The sequence below is a fragment of the Poecilia reticulata genome, linkage group LG12 (genome assembly GCF_000633615.1).
Source record: "Poecilia reticulata strain Guanapo linkage group LG12, Guppy_female_1.0+MT, whole genome shotgun sequence".
NCBI classification, from domain to species: Eukaryota; Metazoa; Chordata; class Actinopteri; order Cyprinodontiformes; family Poeciliidae; genus Poecilia; species Poecilia reticulata.
Window position 1 is genome coordinate 16,444,945 of NC_024342.1, and position 16,592 is coordinate 16,461,536.

At 37.9% G+C, this 16,592-nt stretch overlaps 1 protein-coding gene across 5 annotated transcripts; it reads left to right on the plus strand.

The window, feature by feature from the left end:
- Window positions 1-1,134: 1,134 nt before the first annotated feature.
- On the plus strand, window positions 1,135-15,043 carry git2b (G protein-coupled receptor kinase interacting ArfGAP 2b). 5 transcript variants are annotated; one of them, XM_008424226.2, is made up of 21 exons: window positions 1,135-1,356; window positions 1,832-1,965; window positions 2,776-2,888; window positions 3,732-3,837; window positions 4,282-4,368; window positions 4,465-4,595; window positions 5,548-5,642; window positions 5,804-5,849; window positions 6,030-6,035; window positions 6,128-6,179; window positions 6,255-6,327; window positions 6,450-6,547; window positions 6,641-6,752; window positions 7,105-7,256; window positions 7,376-7,528; window positions 9,904-10,113; window positions 10,261-10,350; window positions 11,590-11,672; window positions 12,283-12,438; window positions 13,346-13,409; window positions 13,516-15,043. In XM_008424226.2, exons 1-21 carry the CDS (start codon window positions 1,305-1,307, stop codon window positions 13,723-13,725), a joined length of 2,223 nt encoding a protein of 740 aa, XP_008422448.1. In that variant the 5' UTR covers window positions 1,135-1,304; the 3' UTR covers window positions 13,726-15,043. The 5 variants fall into 5 exon arrangements, with proteins under 5 accessions (XP_008422448.1, XP_008422449.1, XP_008422450.1 ...); XM_008424227.2 differs by having other exon boundaries at window positions 3,732-3,835; window positions 4,280-4,368; window positions 6,131-6,179; XM_008424228.2 differs by lacking the exon at window positions 6,030-6,035 and having other exon boundaries at window positions 3,732-3,835; window positions 4,280-4,368.
- Window positions 15,044-16,592: the final 1,549 nt, after the last annotated feature.

Here is a 16,592-nt window from a genome sequence, read left to right on the forward strand (position 1 = left end):
TTGCTGCAGAGATGTGTAATAAATTTGAGTTAGAAATGGACTCTGTAAGGGGAACCTTGTCTAAAAGTCGCAGCAAACTTATTTTAAACATCCTTTAAAATAAGGATCATATCTCAATCCCACAGACTGGACTGGAGCAAGAAAAATCTTACCTCCTTTGCTGTAGTCTCTCTGAGAGACTATTTTAGGATAATCAAGTCTATTTTACCAATGATTATGTCATATAGGTGTCACACTGTTGATTTGGAGCCATGACCAGCCCAGATCTAATGGATGCAAAGGCTTGCAAAAACTGAGACGTCAACTGAAACTGCAAAAGTAATGCTATCACAAGTCGCATGGTGAGTTGTGATGAATCTGTAATAAGAGATAAGTACAAATGAAACCAGATTTCTATTTTGAATGTTCAAATATAGAACATAACCATTTTTCTCACTGTTTGATATTAAATCACGTAATCTTATCTGTTTTAAGTCATTTACACTTGACTTAATTATGTATTTTTTCTAAACTCAACAATATAAAGCAAATTAAGTTTTTAAAATTTTTTTCATATTTCTGTCCTCTTTCTCAACATTCATCCCCAAACATGACACATTGCCCATTTGGAAGATCTGTTCTGACCACACTTTTTCTTGTATTTTTCATAAATTGTCCTGAATGCTCCATATTTTTGAGGTCGGGTAGAAGGTAGGCCCTTCTCTCATGGCGCCCTGGGTACTTATCCACACTGCCACCAGACACACAAAAACTCTTTGGGTACTTATCCACACTGCCACCAGACACACAAAAACTCTTTTGAGTTCTTGTGAAATTTATGACTATGTCCTGTGTGGTTGGCTTGATGTAGTGTCAATATTGACAGCAGGGGAGCAAAATAATTTTCCTTTATGATATTTTTTCTCTTCTCTGAAAGAATGCACTTCAATTGATTTTTTTCTTTCATATTTCCAGATTCATATAATTTTCACTGCAATAAAACATGCATTTCTTTGAAGGCTTTTCACGCATCTTTACCATAAGTACAAACAATATGCCTAGCCCTGAAAATTTCAACCATTAACTCCGATATAAAACAGAAAAAAAGACGACGAAGGAAACGAGGAAGGAAGCAGACAAGGAAGCACAGGGTACTTATTGGAACGAGACGCCGCTTTGTTCAACAGTAGGAGGGAGGAGGACAGACACACAGCTGCTTGTTTTGCCTTGCACAAATACAGTCTACCGACCTGGACTGTTAGCGTTGTAATATACATTAGGAAAATCTTTTCTCTTCCCGGACTGAGAGGAATTCTGCGTAAGGGATGTCAAAGCGAGTGCGAAGCAGGGAGGTCTGCGCTGATTGCAGCGCTCCTGGTACGGTGCCAAACTAGCTAGCATTTACGTTAGCTGCCTAGCTAACCCGCTAACCAACCGCTACGTCCGGTTGGCTAAACTAATTAATATTTCGGAACTGTGACAAGTCATTGACAGACAGTAGTAGTGCTAAATGTATTTGTTGTAAATGCGCTACTCGTAAGTAAGTTTCTCTGTAATGAAGTAGTCGCCGTGTAGAAATGGTAACTTATGTAATTGTGAAACTATGTTTAAAATAATTAACAGTACTAACATGGAGTTAGCTTTACACTTGGTAACATCCATCGGGGGAAAAAATAAAAAAAAAGGTGATCTTACTTGAGAGACTGGTTGAAAAATAATGTCGGATATATCTTCCGTGATTTTTCTATCAGAATATTTCAAAGAGGCAGCTTGAGACTAAATGTGTGAATAACGGTCAGTGTTCATACATAATGGAGCTAGCTCATTAACAAACATCGCATGTGTTTTGCAGAGCCCCGTTGGGCCTCTGTAAACAGGGGTGTGTTGATCTGCGACGAGTGCTGCAGCATCCACCGGGGTCTCGGGCGACACAGCTCTCAAGTCAGGCATCTGACTCAGTCTTCTTGGCCTCCGTCTCAGCTGCAGGTGAGTAATACAGGAGCACAACCCCCTCAAAACAAACATCAAATGCAAATCTTTTCAGTCATCAGACATTCCTTCCACACAGATCAATGAACAAGGACACACAGTCAGCACATTGCTTTGTCAAAGTTTGCTTAACTCTTTAAGTTATTTCTCATTTAGCATGTTAAAAAATTCAAATATTAGGGTACTTATTTAGTATTTTATGTGACAAATCGACTTGGGAGTGAAATTATGCATTGCCTTCAAATATACATAAAAAAAAATTCAGAAGCTTGTGATGTGCAACAGTATTCAGACCGCTAATACTTTGTTGAACTATTTTTTGGTGCCAATTACAATTGCAAGTATATTGGGGATACCTTTGTGAAAAGGTTTTACCTCTGCAGAATATATCCATATTAGTAAGATCTCGTGTGAAGTATGGTTGTATATATTCCTCAAAGGAAGGGCCCTCTTCTTGCCACTTCTGCATAAAGGGCAGACTAATAATTTTTCCATCAACAAGCTCCCTCACTTGAGCTGTGGATCTCTGCAGATCCGCTTGAGTTGCCACTGACTTCTTGGCTGTTTCTCCTATTAATTCTTTCATTTCTTTATTTAAGGGTGTCAGAGTTAGGTTTGCTGGGTACAGATACTGACCACACTTGAGATTTTTATTGTCAAAGGATTTGGAAATAATACAAGATGTCAATAAAAAAAATAAAAAAAATGATTTGAAGTCTGTGGTTGTGGCATGACAAAATGAGAAAAAGTTGAAGGAGTTTAATACTTTTGTGTTCTTTAACTCCAGCTAGTTGTGTCTTGCTCTAGATGGTCCAGACATTATATGGCAATGGTGCAAATTCCATATGGGAACACAGCCTTCTAGATCCTTCCTCATCAACGAGTGGGAAACGCAAAGCCAACCCTCAGGACAGGGTTCAGTAAGTGGGTTTTTAAGGATTTATACATATATGTCACTGCAGATTTTGGTATGCTTGCTTGCACTTTGTATAACGGTTTGCAGCAAACATGGATTTTCATACTTGGGGTCAGTGAATATGCACAATTGGCCCTCTGTGCTATGACCATGACTCATTGCGACACAGTCTGAGCCAATTTGAAGAACTTCCTCAATCTTCCCATAAAATAAGTTTAGTTTGAAGAAGTATGAACAATTCCTAGTAGGCTGTATGTTATCAGTGTGATAGGAAAAATAGTAAACTTTTATTTAAAAAGCTCATAGTCACAAAGTATGGAGTACGAAAACAATCTGCAGGATACTGGGATGAATACAACATTAGTTTCTGGGTGTAAATATTTTATTAGTCGACTCTCAGACTGGTGGACTAAACACAAACATTCAGAGACATGTAAACACAGCTGTGATAGGTTCAGTTCACACAGTGTGAGAGAACGCATGCTATCAGCAATCAACAGACATGCAGAAATTCTCTCAGAGAATTGTTAGATTTTTTTTTTTTTTTAATGACCATAATTTAATTTAATAGTTTGCCTGAAATTTGTTTCTGAGTTCTAGTTGTTGGGAATGTGTCCAAGGTTTGAAAGTTTGTCCGTTAAACACATCCTCTTTTAGTCAAGTGTCAATTATATATTCAAAGTAAAAGTTTTTGGGTTTACAGTCTTTGGGGAATCTGGAAAGCTGCTGTGTCTGATTTAATATAGCTAGTCAGAAGAATAATCACAGAAAGGAAATAGCATGACATGGCAGTCAGTGAAAGTAGAAATATTCCTTCAATTTCACCCGTGGGCTTTTTTATTTGCAGTCCCAACAAGACGGAGTTCATCAAGGCAAAATATCAGATGTTGGCCTATGTCCATCGGATGCCTTGTCGTGATGATGACAGTGTAACTGCAAAGGATCTCAGTAAGKWAAAAAAAAAAAAAAAAAAAAAAARTAGTATAAGAATAAAGATTTAGCATTTTTGTGTCAGCAACAGTGGAACCCAAATGACAGATGATAGTGGAATTAAAATGTTTCTGTGCTTTTGCAGAGTAAAGGAAATTTATTTATTTTTCTGTCATCCCCGTTGAGTTCATGTAAATTAGTTTAGTTTGTGTAAAAAAAAACAACAACATCCTGATACGTTCTTTTTATAGAGCAATAAACTGCTCTCAGTTCTGCTTTGAAACCTTACATTTTTACATTTTGGACAAGCTTACAATCTGATTATTAAAATGCAAAACTCTTAGATTCAGTTGATACTATATGCCATAAAGCATAAAAAAAGCATTTATTTCAATAAATGTTTCAAACAATGTATGAATGAACCTCACATTTAAATTTCAACAAACCTCTCTTTGATTTTCGTGCAGCAACTCCACTCCAGTGTTCGGACCGGGAACCTGGAGACCTGCCTCAGACTTCTATCTCTAGGAGCGCAAGCCAACTTCTTCCACCCAGTAAGTCATGAAAAATGTGCTCAAAGTAAAAGCATTGCCCAAATTGTGCTTTTACGTCAATTCCAAAGTGCAAAATTTGCTTTATTGTGACTTTAGGAGAAAGGTAACACCCCACTACATATAGCAGCAAAGGCAGGTCAGATTCTACAAGCTGAGCTCTTGGCAGTTTATGGAGCCGATCCCGGAGCTCTGGACTCCAGTGGGAAGACGCCGATTGACAACGCAAGGTAAACTTAAGTCTGATAAAGCTTGTTTTGGAACTACATTGTGGTACGGAGCAATTTGATGTTAGTTGTGTGGACCCGTATAGTTTTAAACATGCCACATGTAGGAACATTCTGTTTTTAAACAAAGAAGTGTGATTTATGTCACACCTGAAAAGCACAAAAGCGATTTCTGTACCCAGAGCTTTGTGGTGAGGGTTTGGTTTACAAAAAAAGAAAGCTGCTAACAGTTATAGCTGTTCTAGAAGTTACCTAACTCTTTGTGCATTTGCAAGCATCACTTTGTCAACGTGTTGCAGGAAATGTTGCACACCGTATGAGGTTCCCACTTTTGCTACAAAACATTTCAAGCTGGCACATAAATCAATAAGTTGCAACAGAAAATTTTATTTGGTGCAAATCTGCCTTTCCAGATCTCTTTAAGTGATGCCGTTAAAAATTTGCATTCATTCCCACTCTTAATATGTTGCAGTTATGGATCAGTGTTTTATTTTGTGCAGAAGTTGGTGAGAAATACTTGTGGTGGAAAAAGGGTTGAAGTAGTGAAGCAAGAAATTTGAGAAATGTAACCTATAATTGACATGACTCATGCTTTTTCTACAATGAACAATAAGGACAGACTCCAACGGTCTAAGCTGTTGACTGAATGCAATGCTCTGTTAATCCAGTTTAACAATGATATGAAGACCAAGAAAGTAACGATATCTATAAGAAATATTTAGTACATATCACATACTATTGTATTATTTCAGGAAACATTTTTTTTAATATAAAAATGGAAACATCAATATTATGTAGACAAGATGTCAATCATTTAAAGAATTAAGGCACCAAAGTTTTTATGTTGTGATAAAATTAAAGTAATATTTTTAATGTCCAACACTATTCACGTTAGATTTGTCATTTTTATCAGCAGATGGTGATAAAACTTTCTTTTCATGTGTCATATCTGCAGACAAGCTGGGCACAAGGAGCTGGCAGAGAGGCTGGTCGAGATACAATATGAACTCACTGACCGGTTAACATTTTACCTGTGTGGCAGAAGACCTGGTGAGTCTATTCAAAGTCAATGAATAGACTCTGGCTTCCTGTTAAAATTTAACAGGAAGCCAGAGAAGCAAAGCTTTTGTTCAACCTAAAATACAGTTCAGACTCTGTTGTTGTATAAATTCCTTGTAAATCACTTTTTTTTTTTGACTGATTTGTTCTAGATCATAGAAACGGGCAGCACTTCATCATTCCACAAATGGCTGACAGGTAATATTTTTTTCTAATCTGAGATTATTGAAAGGAAGAAATTAAAGACTTAAAATCTTTATAACATCCGTCTTAGTTTATAATATTTGGTTATTGAATTGAGCTTTTATTCTGAACCTGAAGAAATATTTAGTCGGTATTTACCATGTATTTTACTCTGTGCTGCATTGGATGGAATAGAAGCAAGTAAGTGTTTTTTATGTTTATGTACTGGAATATTTTTAGATTTTTTTTTTTCCACCTGGTAAAGTAATTTTTTAAAATTCTTTTCTCCAAAGCAGTCTCGATTTGTCAGATTTTGCAAAGGCAGCAAAGAAGAAGCTCCAGTCGGTAAGATGTCTTCAGTTATGGTAAATGTCTGTACAAATGGCTAAAAATAAGTGACTAATTCAGCTTTTGTTTTAGTTAAGTAACCATCAATTTGAGGAACTCGCCATGGATGTTTATGACGAAGTGGATAGAAGAGAAACTGATGCAGGTTGGATTTCTGAACTTCTTAAAATAAAGCTATGTTCTATATGCAAACTTGTTTTTTTCTCTTTGTACTTCTGTATTTACATTCCTATCTAATGTTACATGCTAAACACCCTCATGTTTCAGTCTGGCTGGCCACTCAGAATCACAGCACTCTTGTCACAGACACTACAGTTGTTCCGTTTTTGCCCGTCAACCCTGAATATTCATCCACCAGAAATCAGGCAAGTTTTCTTCATGTTGAAACCTAACGCTCTTGTGCAAGTAGCTGACGTCTGAAGGTTTTTCTTTCTGCTTTCACGCTTTTGTGTTTGTAGGGTCGTCAGAAATTGGCGAGGTTTAGCGCTCATGAATTTGCCACCTTGGTTATTGATATTCTAGCAGATGCTAAACGACGACAGTGGGGTAATTCCTGCGATAGTCCAAAAGGTACATGAAGGAGATTTTTGTTTTTACAGATCCGTACTCTCATTGCTCATACATTTCTGAGCTTTTTTTTCCCAGGTAGTTTGTGGGGGTTGTGTGTTTAAGTTTCCAATAAAGCACCAGTTCTATAGTTTGAACCAAGTAGGAGTAGTGTGGTATGAGTCACACATAAAAGGTGTTAAACTGATGCTTAATCAAGAAATGCCAAACCTCCCCCAGGACTATGTTTTTTTTTTTTACTTTGTCATTTTCAGTTGCACTTTTAGAAGAGGATTTTAAATATGCTCTGTTTGGTATCTTGATCTCTTTGTAGCTTCTCTCCTGCTTCATCACTGACTTTTCTTTCTGCCATCAGATAACGTTGAACTGATCCTTCAGGGACTAAACAGTCGCCACAACAGTGAGAGCCAAGACAACGATCAACCAGATTATGACAGTGTGGCATCTGATGAAGATCCAGTACAAGAGGCCACATGTGGGGATAGCTGTAACCATGGAAGGACAAAGGTTCATTTATTTATTTTTATTTTTTTAAGAAACCAGTCTCTCACACTGAACATCAGTACTTTTCTTGACATTTAAAATTGATAGCATCTTTTCTATATTTTGTTTTTCTTTTGTATTAGAGCTCAGAGTCTTCTGATCTGTCTGATGGACCAATCACAGTGCAGGAGTTCATGGAGGTGAAGAGTGCCCTGACTGCATCAGAGGCCAAAATACAGCAGCTTCTCAAAGTCAACTGTCATCTTAGTAAAGAACTGCAGATGATGCAGAGCAAGGTTAGTTAAATTATGGATTATGTCGCATGCTCTTAATTATTTTGTGAGAGTATGAATAAAATGAACAGTACTGCAGTATTAATCTCTTTGTGGACGTTAATTAAATGGTGGTATATTAATATTTCAGTGCAAGTGTAGTTGTGGATTATTGCACCTAACAAATTGCATTTCTATCCTCTTTGAGGCCTATTGATTTGGTTGATTGCTGCCCTGAGCTGCTTTAGTTTTAACATGTTGCCAACCTAATGTGCTGTAAATTCATGTGCAAACAGGCAGATGAAATTTATGTAACAGTGTGGTGAGGAGTCGGAGTCTCAGCTACTCATGGTTGGGTGGATTTTATGAGCTGATGCTGCTAAAGTCTTCCTCACATTACATAAATTTGCATTAAATAAATTCTTAGTATTTCATTATCTTCCATCAGACTACTATATTCCCTTTGATCAATTAAAGATATGGTTTACATTGGTGTTTTTTTTTTATGTTTCTAAACTACATTCGAGACATTTTTGGGGTTTTAGGGTATTATGCCTGTCCTTGGTTAATTTACAGAGCTCAATAAACCTCTTCCAAATGTAAGCAGCTCTCACTTGAATGGTTACCAATTAAAACAGGTGATAAAAAGAGACAATATCCCAGCAGCACAGCAAGCATACCTCTAAAAATCACCATTCTAGCTGAACATGTTCAGTGGAAGATTTCAGAAAGGAACAGAAAATATAGCTTGGACTACTGCAACAGGTTGGCACTACTAAGTAGAATTATGAACTGAGATTAGATCGCTTACACCTCCAGAAAGCATCTGCCAAATGCCACCCACAACCACTTTATTTCTTACTACAGTTACACATTTGTCTCTTCTTGCATAATTTTTTATTTTTTTTTTACATGTCAGACATACTTGTTGTAGACATTGTTACTGATGTTTCAGAAAATCCTCTTCCGTTAACATTTCTGGTCACACTTGAGGGCAGCAGATTCAGATCAATAGCATGGTCTCTTTTTAGAAATATGATCCGGGGTATTCAGAAGGAAACAAAGATCCTTTTGTCTACTAAACACACAACTCGCATCCTTTCATTTCTCATATTGGAAGAAACTTCCTCATCAGACTAAGGCTGTTAAAACACAGCATACTCTAAAGACTAAAACAGCCATAATGCTTGATAGGAAAAAAAAAATCACCATAATTTCCTCACATTTAGTGCAGTCTTGGCAAGATGGGGAAACGGTGTGACAGCAGTTTACAGTTGATTCTGTATTTGTTAGCATGCTGGTGTACTGTTTCAATGCATAGATAGGATGGATAGAAATGCATTGTGATTCGCTCTTACCACTTGTTTTACTGCTTCATGTGAGTTTGCTAAACCCACTGGTTTTCTGACTTAAAACTCAAATTTTAGGACATCATTCCAAGTCTCTTCTTCTGGAATGCATCCTGTGTAAGAAACATAGCTTAGTTGACCTTTTATACCAGTTTTAAGGCAAATTCTTTAAGAATTGAGCTAGATTTTCTTCTTGCTGTCCCCATAGCATGATAGAGTAACTCTAAATGTACCTTTTATTTACATTACATCGACTCTCTTTTACCTAAGTCAAATATGGGCGCTTATCAGAAACGCAGAGCTCATTTAATAGATGCCCTTATTTTGCTTTACTTTCCTGGAACGTAAACACTTTGACTAAATGTGGACAGTTAGAAATTATTCCAGGTTGTATGTGGAAAACATACTGCTGCTGGGTTGTTTACTTTACAACCGTTTCTCTCCTGACAAAGTTTTTTGTTTTTTTCTTATCTCCAGGCACTGGACAGTGCTGCTAACTTTTATATTCAGATTTGGCATATTTCACAGTCAAAATGTTTACTAAACTAAAGCCCCAGACTTGAAAACACAGCCTTTTTGTCTGCTGTTGTGTTGAACTCTACATGACCGGGATGCTTCTAATGCAATCATCAGTTAATTTGTTTAAAACGTTTTTTTTTTTTTTTTTTTTACTTACTTACTTTTGAATGTTGCAAACTGTCTTCTTGGGTTAACCAAATAATGCCCTCTCTGGTGGTCTTTATTTGCACTCTGTTGAAAAGTTGCATGTTGAGGATTTTTGCTCAGTACACTGTAAAAGCCACGTTTCTCACCGTCATTGTTTTCCCTCATAAATAAGGGAAGCCGCTTCTGGCGGGTATTCTCACGAGAGTTTTTATCAACGTGCTTTATCAGCATTTCATTTGTCAAGGAGAGCTCTCCTTTTGTGCGATAGAGCATTGCAACAAAGAATTTCCTTTAACCTTGAGGCTTATCTGTTGATTACAGACCTATTGTGGGGAAAGCGACCTCCAGCCAAGATTAAATTACACGTCTCTTTGTTGCCCCCAGCTGAGCTCCCTGCAAACTGAAAACACAACGCTGAGATGGCAAACCCCCGGCGGGCAACAACATCCCCAGGGGCCCTTTGGTCGACATCCACCCCGCGGAGGTCGCGCCATGTCGATGTATGAGACGGGCTCCGCTCCGAAACATTTCTCCCACCGAGCGGACACGGCTCGCCATGATGACGGAGTCGTTTTGCAGCCATTTCCCACCAACGTAAGCACGCGAGCAGCGGCGCTCCTGCTCCTGATTGTTTAAAGTGACGGTGCTTGGCTTGGGGCTGGTGTTGGATTTTCATTTATTCATTCAGTCATTTACTGCATCTCAATGGTGTTGCTCAACTTGGTTTGACCCCTTCTCTAGATTGGGAGGGGCCCTTTGGGGACAGCTGCCTCCTCCCTCCCTACCTTCCCCTCTCCCCTGTCCTGGTCGTGGGATGAGAGATCTCGCAGGGTTGAGTACCAAAAGTCCCTTTGGCTCAGTTGGAGCCTCCAGGGACGCTGAAAACTGTCCTCTTGCTTGACCCCACAGTCTTTTCTCTCCAGACCTTGTCTTTGAACTGCTTTTTCTGAGTATTGGCTGCATGCATGTACCTTAGTACCTCTGCTACGGTCCAGTCACTTCAACAAACCCGGCAGGTTTGAAAGTAAACATTAAATTCATGAAATGTTGCACAGATGCTGTCTGAATGATCACACTGCTGCAGTGATCAAGATTAGAGATGCACTGATACGAGTTTTCAAGTAAATTTTTCGATCTTAGGTTTTGTATAGCTTTGACCTACTGAGACCAATTTTGAGTTAATGTTTATTTAAGCTTTTCTTTTGTTTGGGCTTCCTGATGTTTGCATTTTGCTGCCTGTGAGTAGCCAATCTTAAACAGACTTGCATTGAAATTCAATGCATGTTAAACTGTCTTTATATGTTATATTTGCCATTAGTGCCATTAGCATTGCTAGCACTACGAAGAAGCCACTCTATGTGTACTCTTAGAAAATATAGATGCTTAATGCTGAGATTTCCAAAAGGCTGCCAACATTTTCAAATCCAGTCCATTCTTTTTATAGATGGAGGTCCTTTCTGATATCTGCGTAAAAGGTCCTTCTCTTCCTCACTGTCTTACGTTATGAAGGAACGGCAGAAATCCGGATTAATTCAGTTTCCTTTAAAATGATTTCTTCGGTCCGTCTATGTTTCAGACAACTCACTGATACAGAAAATAGCTAAAGTTAAATGTTGTTCACTCCGTAACAGAGTCCACAGTGAAGATTGTGGTTGTCGGCATGACCTGGTGGCACGGTGCATTCAGTGACCTGAAAAAGAGACGATTTTTGAGTTTTTGACCGGTCGATCAAGCCTAAAGTCTGTCTGTTCCATCTCCAGTTGATTCCTTGGTGCATCTCTATGAAAACATGAGATAACTTTACACAAAGTACTTTTTGGCATTGTACACTGATTACAGAACATTTAGCTACCATCCGTATTTTATTACATCTACTAATTGCATCAGCTGTGCTGTGAATGTCTAAAAACACAATCACTTGATATTTTTTTCTCCTCCTTTTCTACATTTGCTTTAGAATGAAACATTGATTTTTGAAATGCATGAAGTAAATTTTCCTAATAATACCGAGTGTTGTAATCATCAGTCACTCTGTGTTTGACTGATAGTAACACATCGGTGTCATTATAGGGCTGTAGTCTTGGAGGACACGGTACGATGTTGGAGAGCGACTATGACACTACTCCAAACCACTCTGAACTCGAGGAGACTGGGTAAGTAGCAACGTTGTATGTTCACTGGGGTCTTGCAAAGTGCTGCTGACTGTGAAGTGAAACATTTTTTTTAATGTAGATTTAGAGCAGTCCCTCTCAAACTTTGAACTCTGGATCAGTCAACCTGGCCTTTTTTATTAACTTTAAATATTCAGACCTTAACCTTGACTATTTGTGAACTATACAAATATACTATATATCTTAGGTGAGCAGCTATGTGGGAAAATATTACTAATCATTGTTATCAATGTTATTCAAAACAAAAGGCGTAGAATATGAAGCAGAAAAAAAACATGTATGTTTTTTCCAAACCTGCTGACTTAATTTGACTAAAAATTAGATCTGGGTCCTTGAGATTGGAACATTTAGAGATACTTTAAAGACAAATACTACTAAAAAAATGTTCGGTGACAAGTAGTGAGTTGTTTTTCAATGACAGAGGGCTCCCTTTTAGGACATAATAATTAAAATGTTCAGACCATGTACTAAATTCAACCACAAGAGAAATCATTAAATTTACCTTGCACCAGGTCAATATAAACATAAAATCTTCTTCACTTTAAACTCTACCGTTGGGAGGAATTCAGTGTTTGTGTTTTTGTGTTTGCAGCAGTCCGGTAGCAGCTCCTGACTCAGTGGAACCGGGGGTGGAAGGTGAAGAAGACGCCACCCTGCCGTGCACCGAGGACGTCATCTGCAAGACGGAGCAGATCACCAAGAACATCCAGGAACTCCTGAGAGCTGCGCAGGAGACCAAGCATGAAAGGTACAGCAAATCATGTGATGCCGTGATTTAAAATGAATTAAACCTGTTGAATGATACATTTCTACCTGACTTTAAGGAGTGGGCTGTGTTTTAGATTTGCTCAAGCTGAAGGTTTCTCAGCTTCCTGGTCAGTGCCTTTTAGAAGCCGTGCTATGGGATTTGTATGTTTCACAACTAGCCTGTTAACTGATATATGCCGAGTTGTAAGCTAAACACAGTCACATGTTGAAGAAAACCAGACGCATGCTAACGACCTGGAATTACTGGTTTGGAGTCTGGTAGCCAGTTGGATGTGCCTTAACTGGCTCTGGCTGTTCTTGCAGCTGATGGAAAGCAATCACTGATTTTCTTATTTTTTCTTGCCTGTTGTCTGCAGACTCGATGTCTGCTCTTGTTTTCAGTCTAAACCTTTTCCTTTATCTTAGCTGTTTGCTCAGATTCGTCATGTAGCCTTCTGTAAATACGTGGGAACTGTTTGATTCCAATAACTCTATTACAATAATTATAGATACACAAGTGGACCACTTTGTTTAGAGATCTTCATTACTATATTTCATCCATGGGAACGTGATTTTTAGATGGTGTGTGTGTTTGTAAAAGATTTGAGGCAGACATTTCAATAGAGGTCAACCCTAACCCTTTTATGATGTATTTGTTCCGTTGGCTTCCATCTAACTTCTCTTAATGCCGTATGAGTAGAGTCTCTTTAGTGAGATGCAACAGCTCATTGAAATTACTAGCATTGCAGTAAAGAAAGAAACATGGTTTTTAAAATCACATTAACAAACATGAGGAGGAAAAATGGCTTTACTTTGAGAACCATGCTAAAAAAGCTACATTTATTTAAATGTCTCTGTACTCAGAATAGCATTTAGAACCTGTTGATTCAGCATTTTGCCTCTTCCAGCTTTCTGCCGTGTTCTGAGAAGATCCGTTTGGCTGTGACCGAGATGGCCGCCCTATTTCCCAAGGTATTCACTTCTTCAACAATCGGCAGATTTGTTGATGGGTCTTAAATATCCCCCTTTTTGCTTCAGGAGCATTTTTATTCATCTTCTCTCTTTGTCCTCTCGACAGAGGCCGTCCTCGGAGACGGTGCGAAATTCTCTGTATCTGCTGACTTCGAGCGCGAGCCGACTTCACGGAGAGTGCCAGAAGGCGGCAGAGCACAATCCCTGCCCATCGGACATCCAGCTGGTCACACAGCAGGTCATCCAGTGTGCCTATGACATTGCCAAAGCTGCCAAGCAACTCGTTACTGTCACAACCAAAGAAAACAACAACTAATCTAATCCCAAAGACACTCCTCAAGCACTCGATGCGCAATCCATCTGTTGCAGTGCTAGGCTTTCTTTTTAATCAGTGTTATATTTCTGTTTCCTCAACGGTAATAAGTCTAAGCATTCACACACATTCCTTGGGGTGGGAACGTCTTACCAAAGGATTCAGAATCATAAAGTCATCAAAAAATAACTTTTGTCTTTGTGCAATGCATTTATGAAAAGACACATCCTTACCTCGCAGAGTTAAATCCCTCTGGTTTCCGAAAGTGCAACGTTGTGCGCTTATGGAACCTAACCAGAACAACAAGCAGTTCTAAAGAGTTTCTTTGTGTTTTTTCTCTTTCTCCTCAGTACTGTATTTGACATCTGTTGTGGTTCTTGACGTCTGCTTTCTGGCATGGTCCAAAAGATTCAGACCAGCAAGGATCACGACCGATAAACCCTCCCCAGTTTACTCCAGTGACGATGGTTTATTTTTCTAATAACTGTTGTTTTAGGAAACTGTGGCTGTATCGTAATCTAAAAGCTTTGTGATGTTGCTTGCTTAAAAGTGTACACTTGTTTAGAAAGCCGACTGTGACGAAGACACAAAACGCCTTCGGTGTATTAGACAATGTTTCAGACCAGCACACTCTCATTCCATCCAGTAGGAGATTTATGTTGTTTTTTTTTTCTCTCTTTCTCTCTCTCTCTCTTTCTCTCTCTCACTCACTCACTCAGCTGGTTGAAGATCTCTTCTTTAGGTAAAGTATCAGTAGTTATCGGAGTTATAATGTTACAGCCATACTTATGATGCTGTGTGTGAGGGGGCGAAGTTGCTCTCAAATGCGCCCTCCACAACGGGATGTGCGAAAACCACTTTGAATCAATTCTAATAGCATTATGCAAATATGTAAGATGTATGTATCCATGCAATTCTTTATCAGATTAATCCAAATGCTATTCTATTTAAAAAGGAAAAAAAAATGTATGCCATACCTCTAAACAAATATCAGTGTTTATTTTCATAAGCTTTCTGTTTAACACAGCTAACATTCGTCCTGCTGTTTGGGGCATCCCAGCTGGCAGTTAGTCAAAGATAACTTGTGATTTCTGTGTATTTGCTGTGGTGCTGTAATCGGGTGTTTTACACGCTTCCTGTGGTCAAATGCGTACTGCTACATGGCTTACAGCCCACGATAAAATAACCGTAACCTCTGTGTACCTGTTGTAAATCATAGCGAGCCAGACGAGTTTGACCCAGTTGTGGGAATGAACTGTAGTTCTTTTTCATGTTACTCAGGTTGAATTGGACTTCATAAACATAAAACGTGTTCACTGTGTTTCCAGGAGACTTTCTGTTCCAAGTCAACGATTGCATTATGAGAAATAATCTTCTAGTTCACTTTTAAAGCTACGGCTTGACGTGTGTTTGACAGAAAATGTATTTTATTCGGTAGAAGACGTTGCAGTCTGTATCACGCATTAAGAAAAGTGCTAGGATGTTTTCACTTTATGTAAATGAGACCACAATGACTTTAAATTTGCTTTATTTAAAATGAACCATTTACTAGGTTTGAATAACTTTTGGGTTTTGTGAATGTTAGACTGCAAACAGGTGTCAGAATATTTTGAAGTGTGATTATTTTAAATGCATATTGGGTAATCATGTGGGACTGAGAAAACCTCTGCCACAATCCCCTCAGTGTATCAATAATGTAACCAACGTTGCATTTATTAAGCTAATTTATTTTAGCCCAGCTGTTTTTGTTTTTTTTTTTTTTTTTTATGAAGACTTGATGTGTAACGAAGCAAGAGTTAGAGAGGATCACTTTAGGTTTGTTTCTAATATACTCCCCTGAACATTTATCCTCCAACTCAAAGACCCTAAACCTCCAGTCTGCCCAGGTTAGTTTTGTTTTGTGCATTTACACTGCAACAGCTGTACTTTTAAATTACAAATGATGGTTTTTCCAGCTATCTGCAGAGAAAAAAATGAAAAAAAAAAAACCATTTAATTTTGGCAACTGAATAAATAAACATAAGAAAATTTATAAAATATTTGAAGCTTTTTAGGGAACTCTGGTTGTTTTGTATCTTATTTTGTGTCAGATTTTCAATCTGTTATAGTTTAAGAAAAAAAAAAAACAAGTTTTAACTGGCGACTGACATATGATGCCAAGAGTGAAAATATTCAGCCAATCAGAAACGTGGTACTACTTTCCTCCACCGAGGTTGACCCCACAGGTTCAGGCTAATATTAAAAATACTGGGTTGTTTTTTCCAAGTTGGCTATTTTTACTCTGGTAGATGTGATTCAAAAATAGTTAAAGGAAGATTATTGAAACTGAAACTCAACTTTTAGATGTGTAGGGAACCATAAATAAATGAAAATTGTTTCACATTTTCATGCAAAAATATTTAAGCAACTTGAGACCTAGTCATGTAATCCATATAAATTGGGAACTTTAAAAACAATCTTCTAAATATATATATATTTTTCTAAGTGGACATTATCAGAAAAAAAAAATCTTATCTTTAAAATCACAGAGTATTTTTGTGTGAAATTACATTAAATTTGTTTAAGTGTGTTTAGGAATACTAATGCTCTGAATGAAGCTGTACAATGGGATGAAGGAAAAGAGTCTCATAAAATGTTTTACTGATTCCATACCGAACCTTTTTTTTTTCCAACCTAATATCGATTGACAAGGGGAAGTTAAAATGATTATTTTAAGACGAGGGCGGTTACACTGAAGTCACATTTCAAAGAAAGCGTGTTGGTTTTGATAAATTATAGTTAAATAAAATCTGTTATCTTAGAATCAACTATAAAAAAAAACGAAAGAGGAATTGTGTTATTTTGCACCATAAAATGTTTTTTAATTTTCT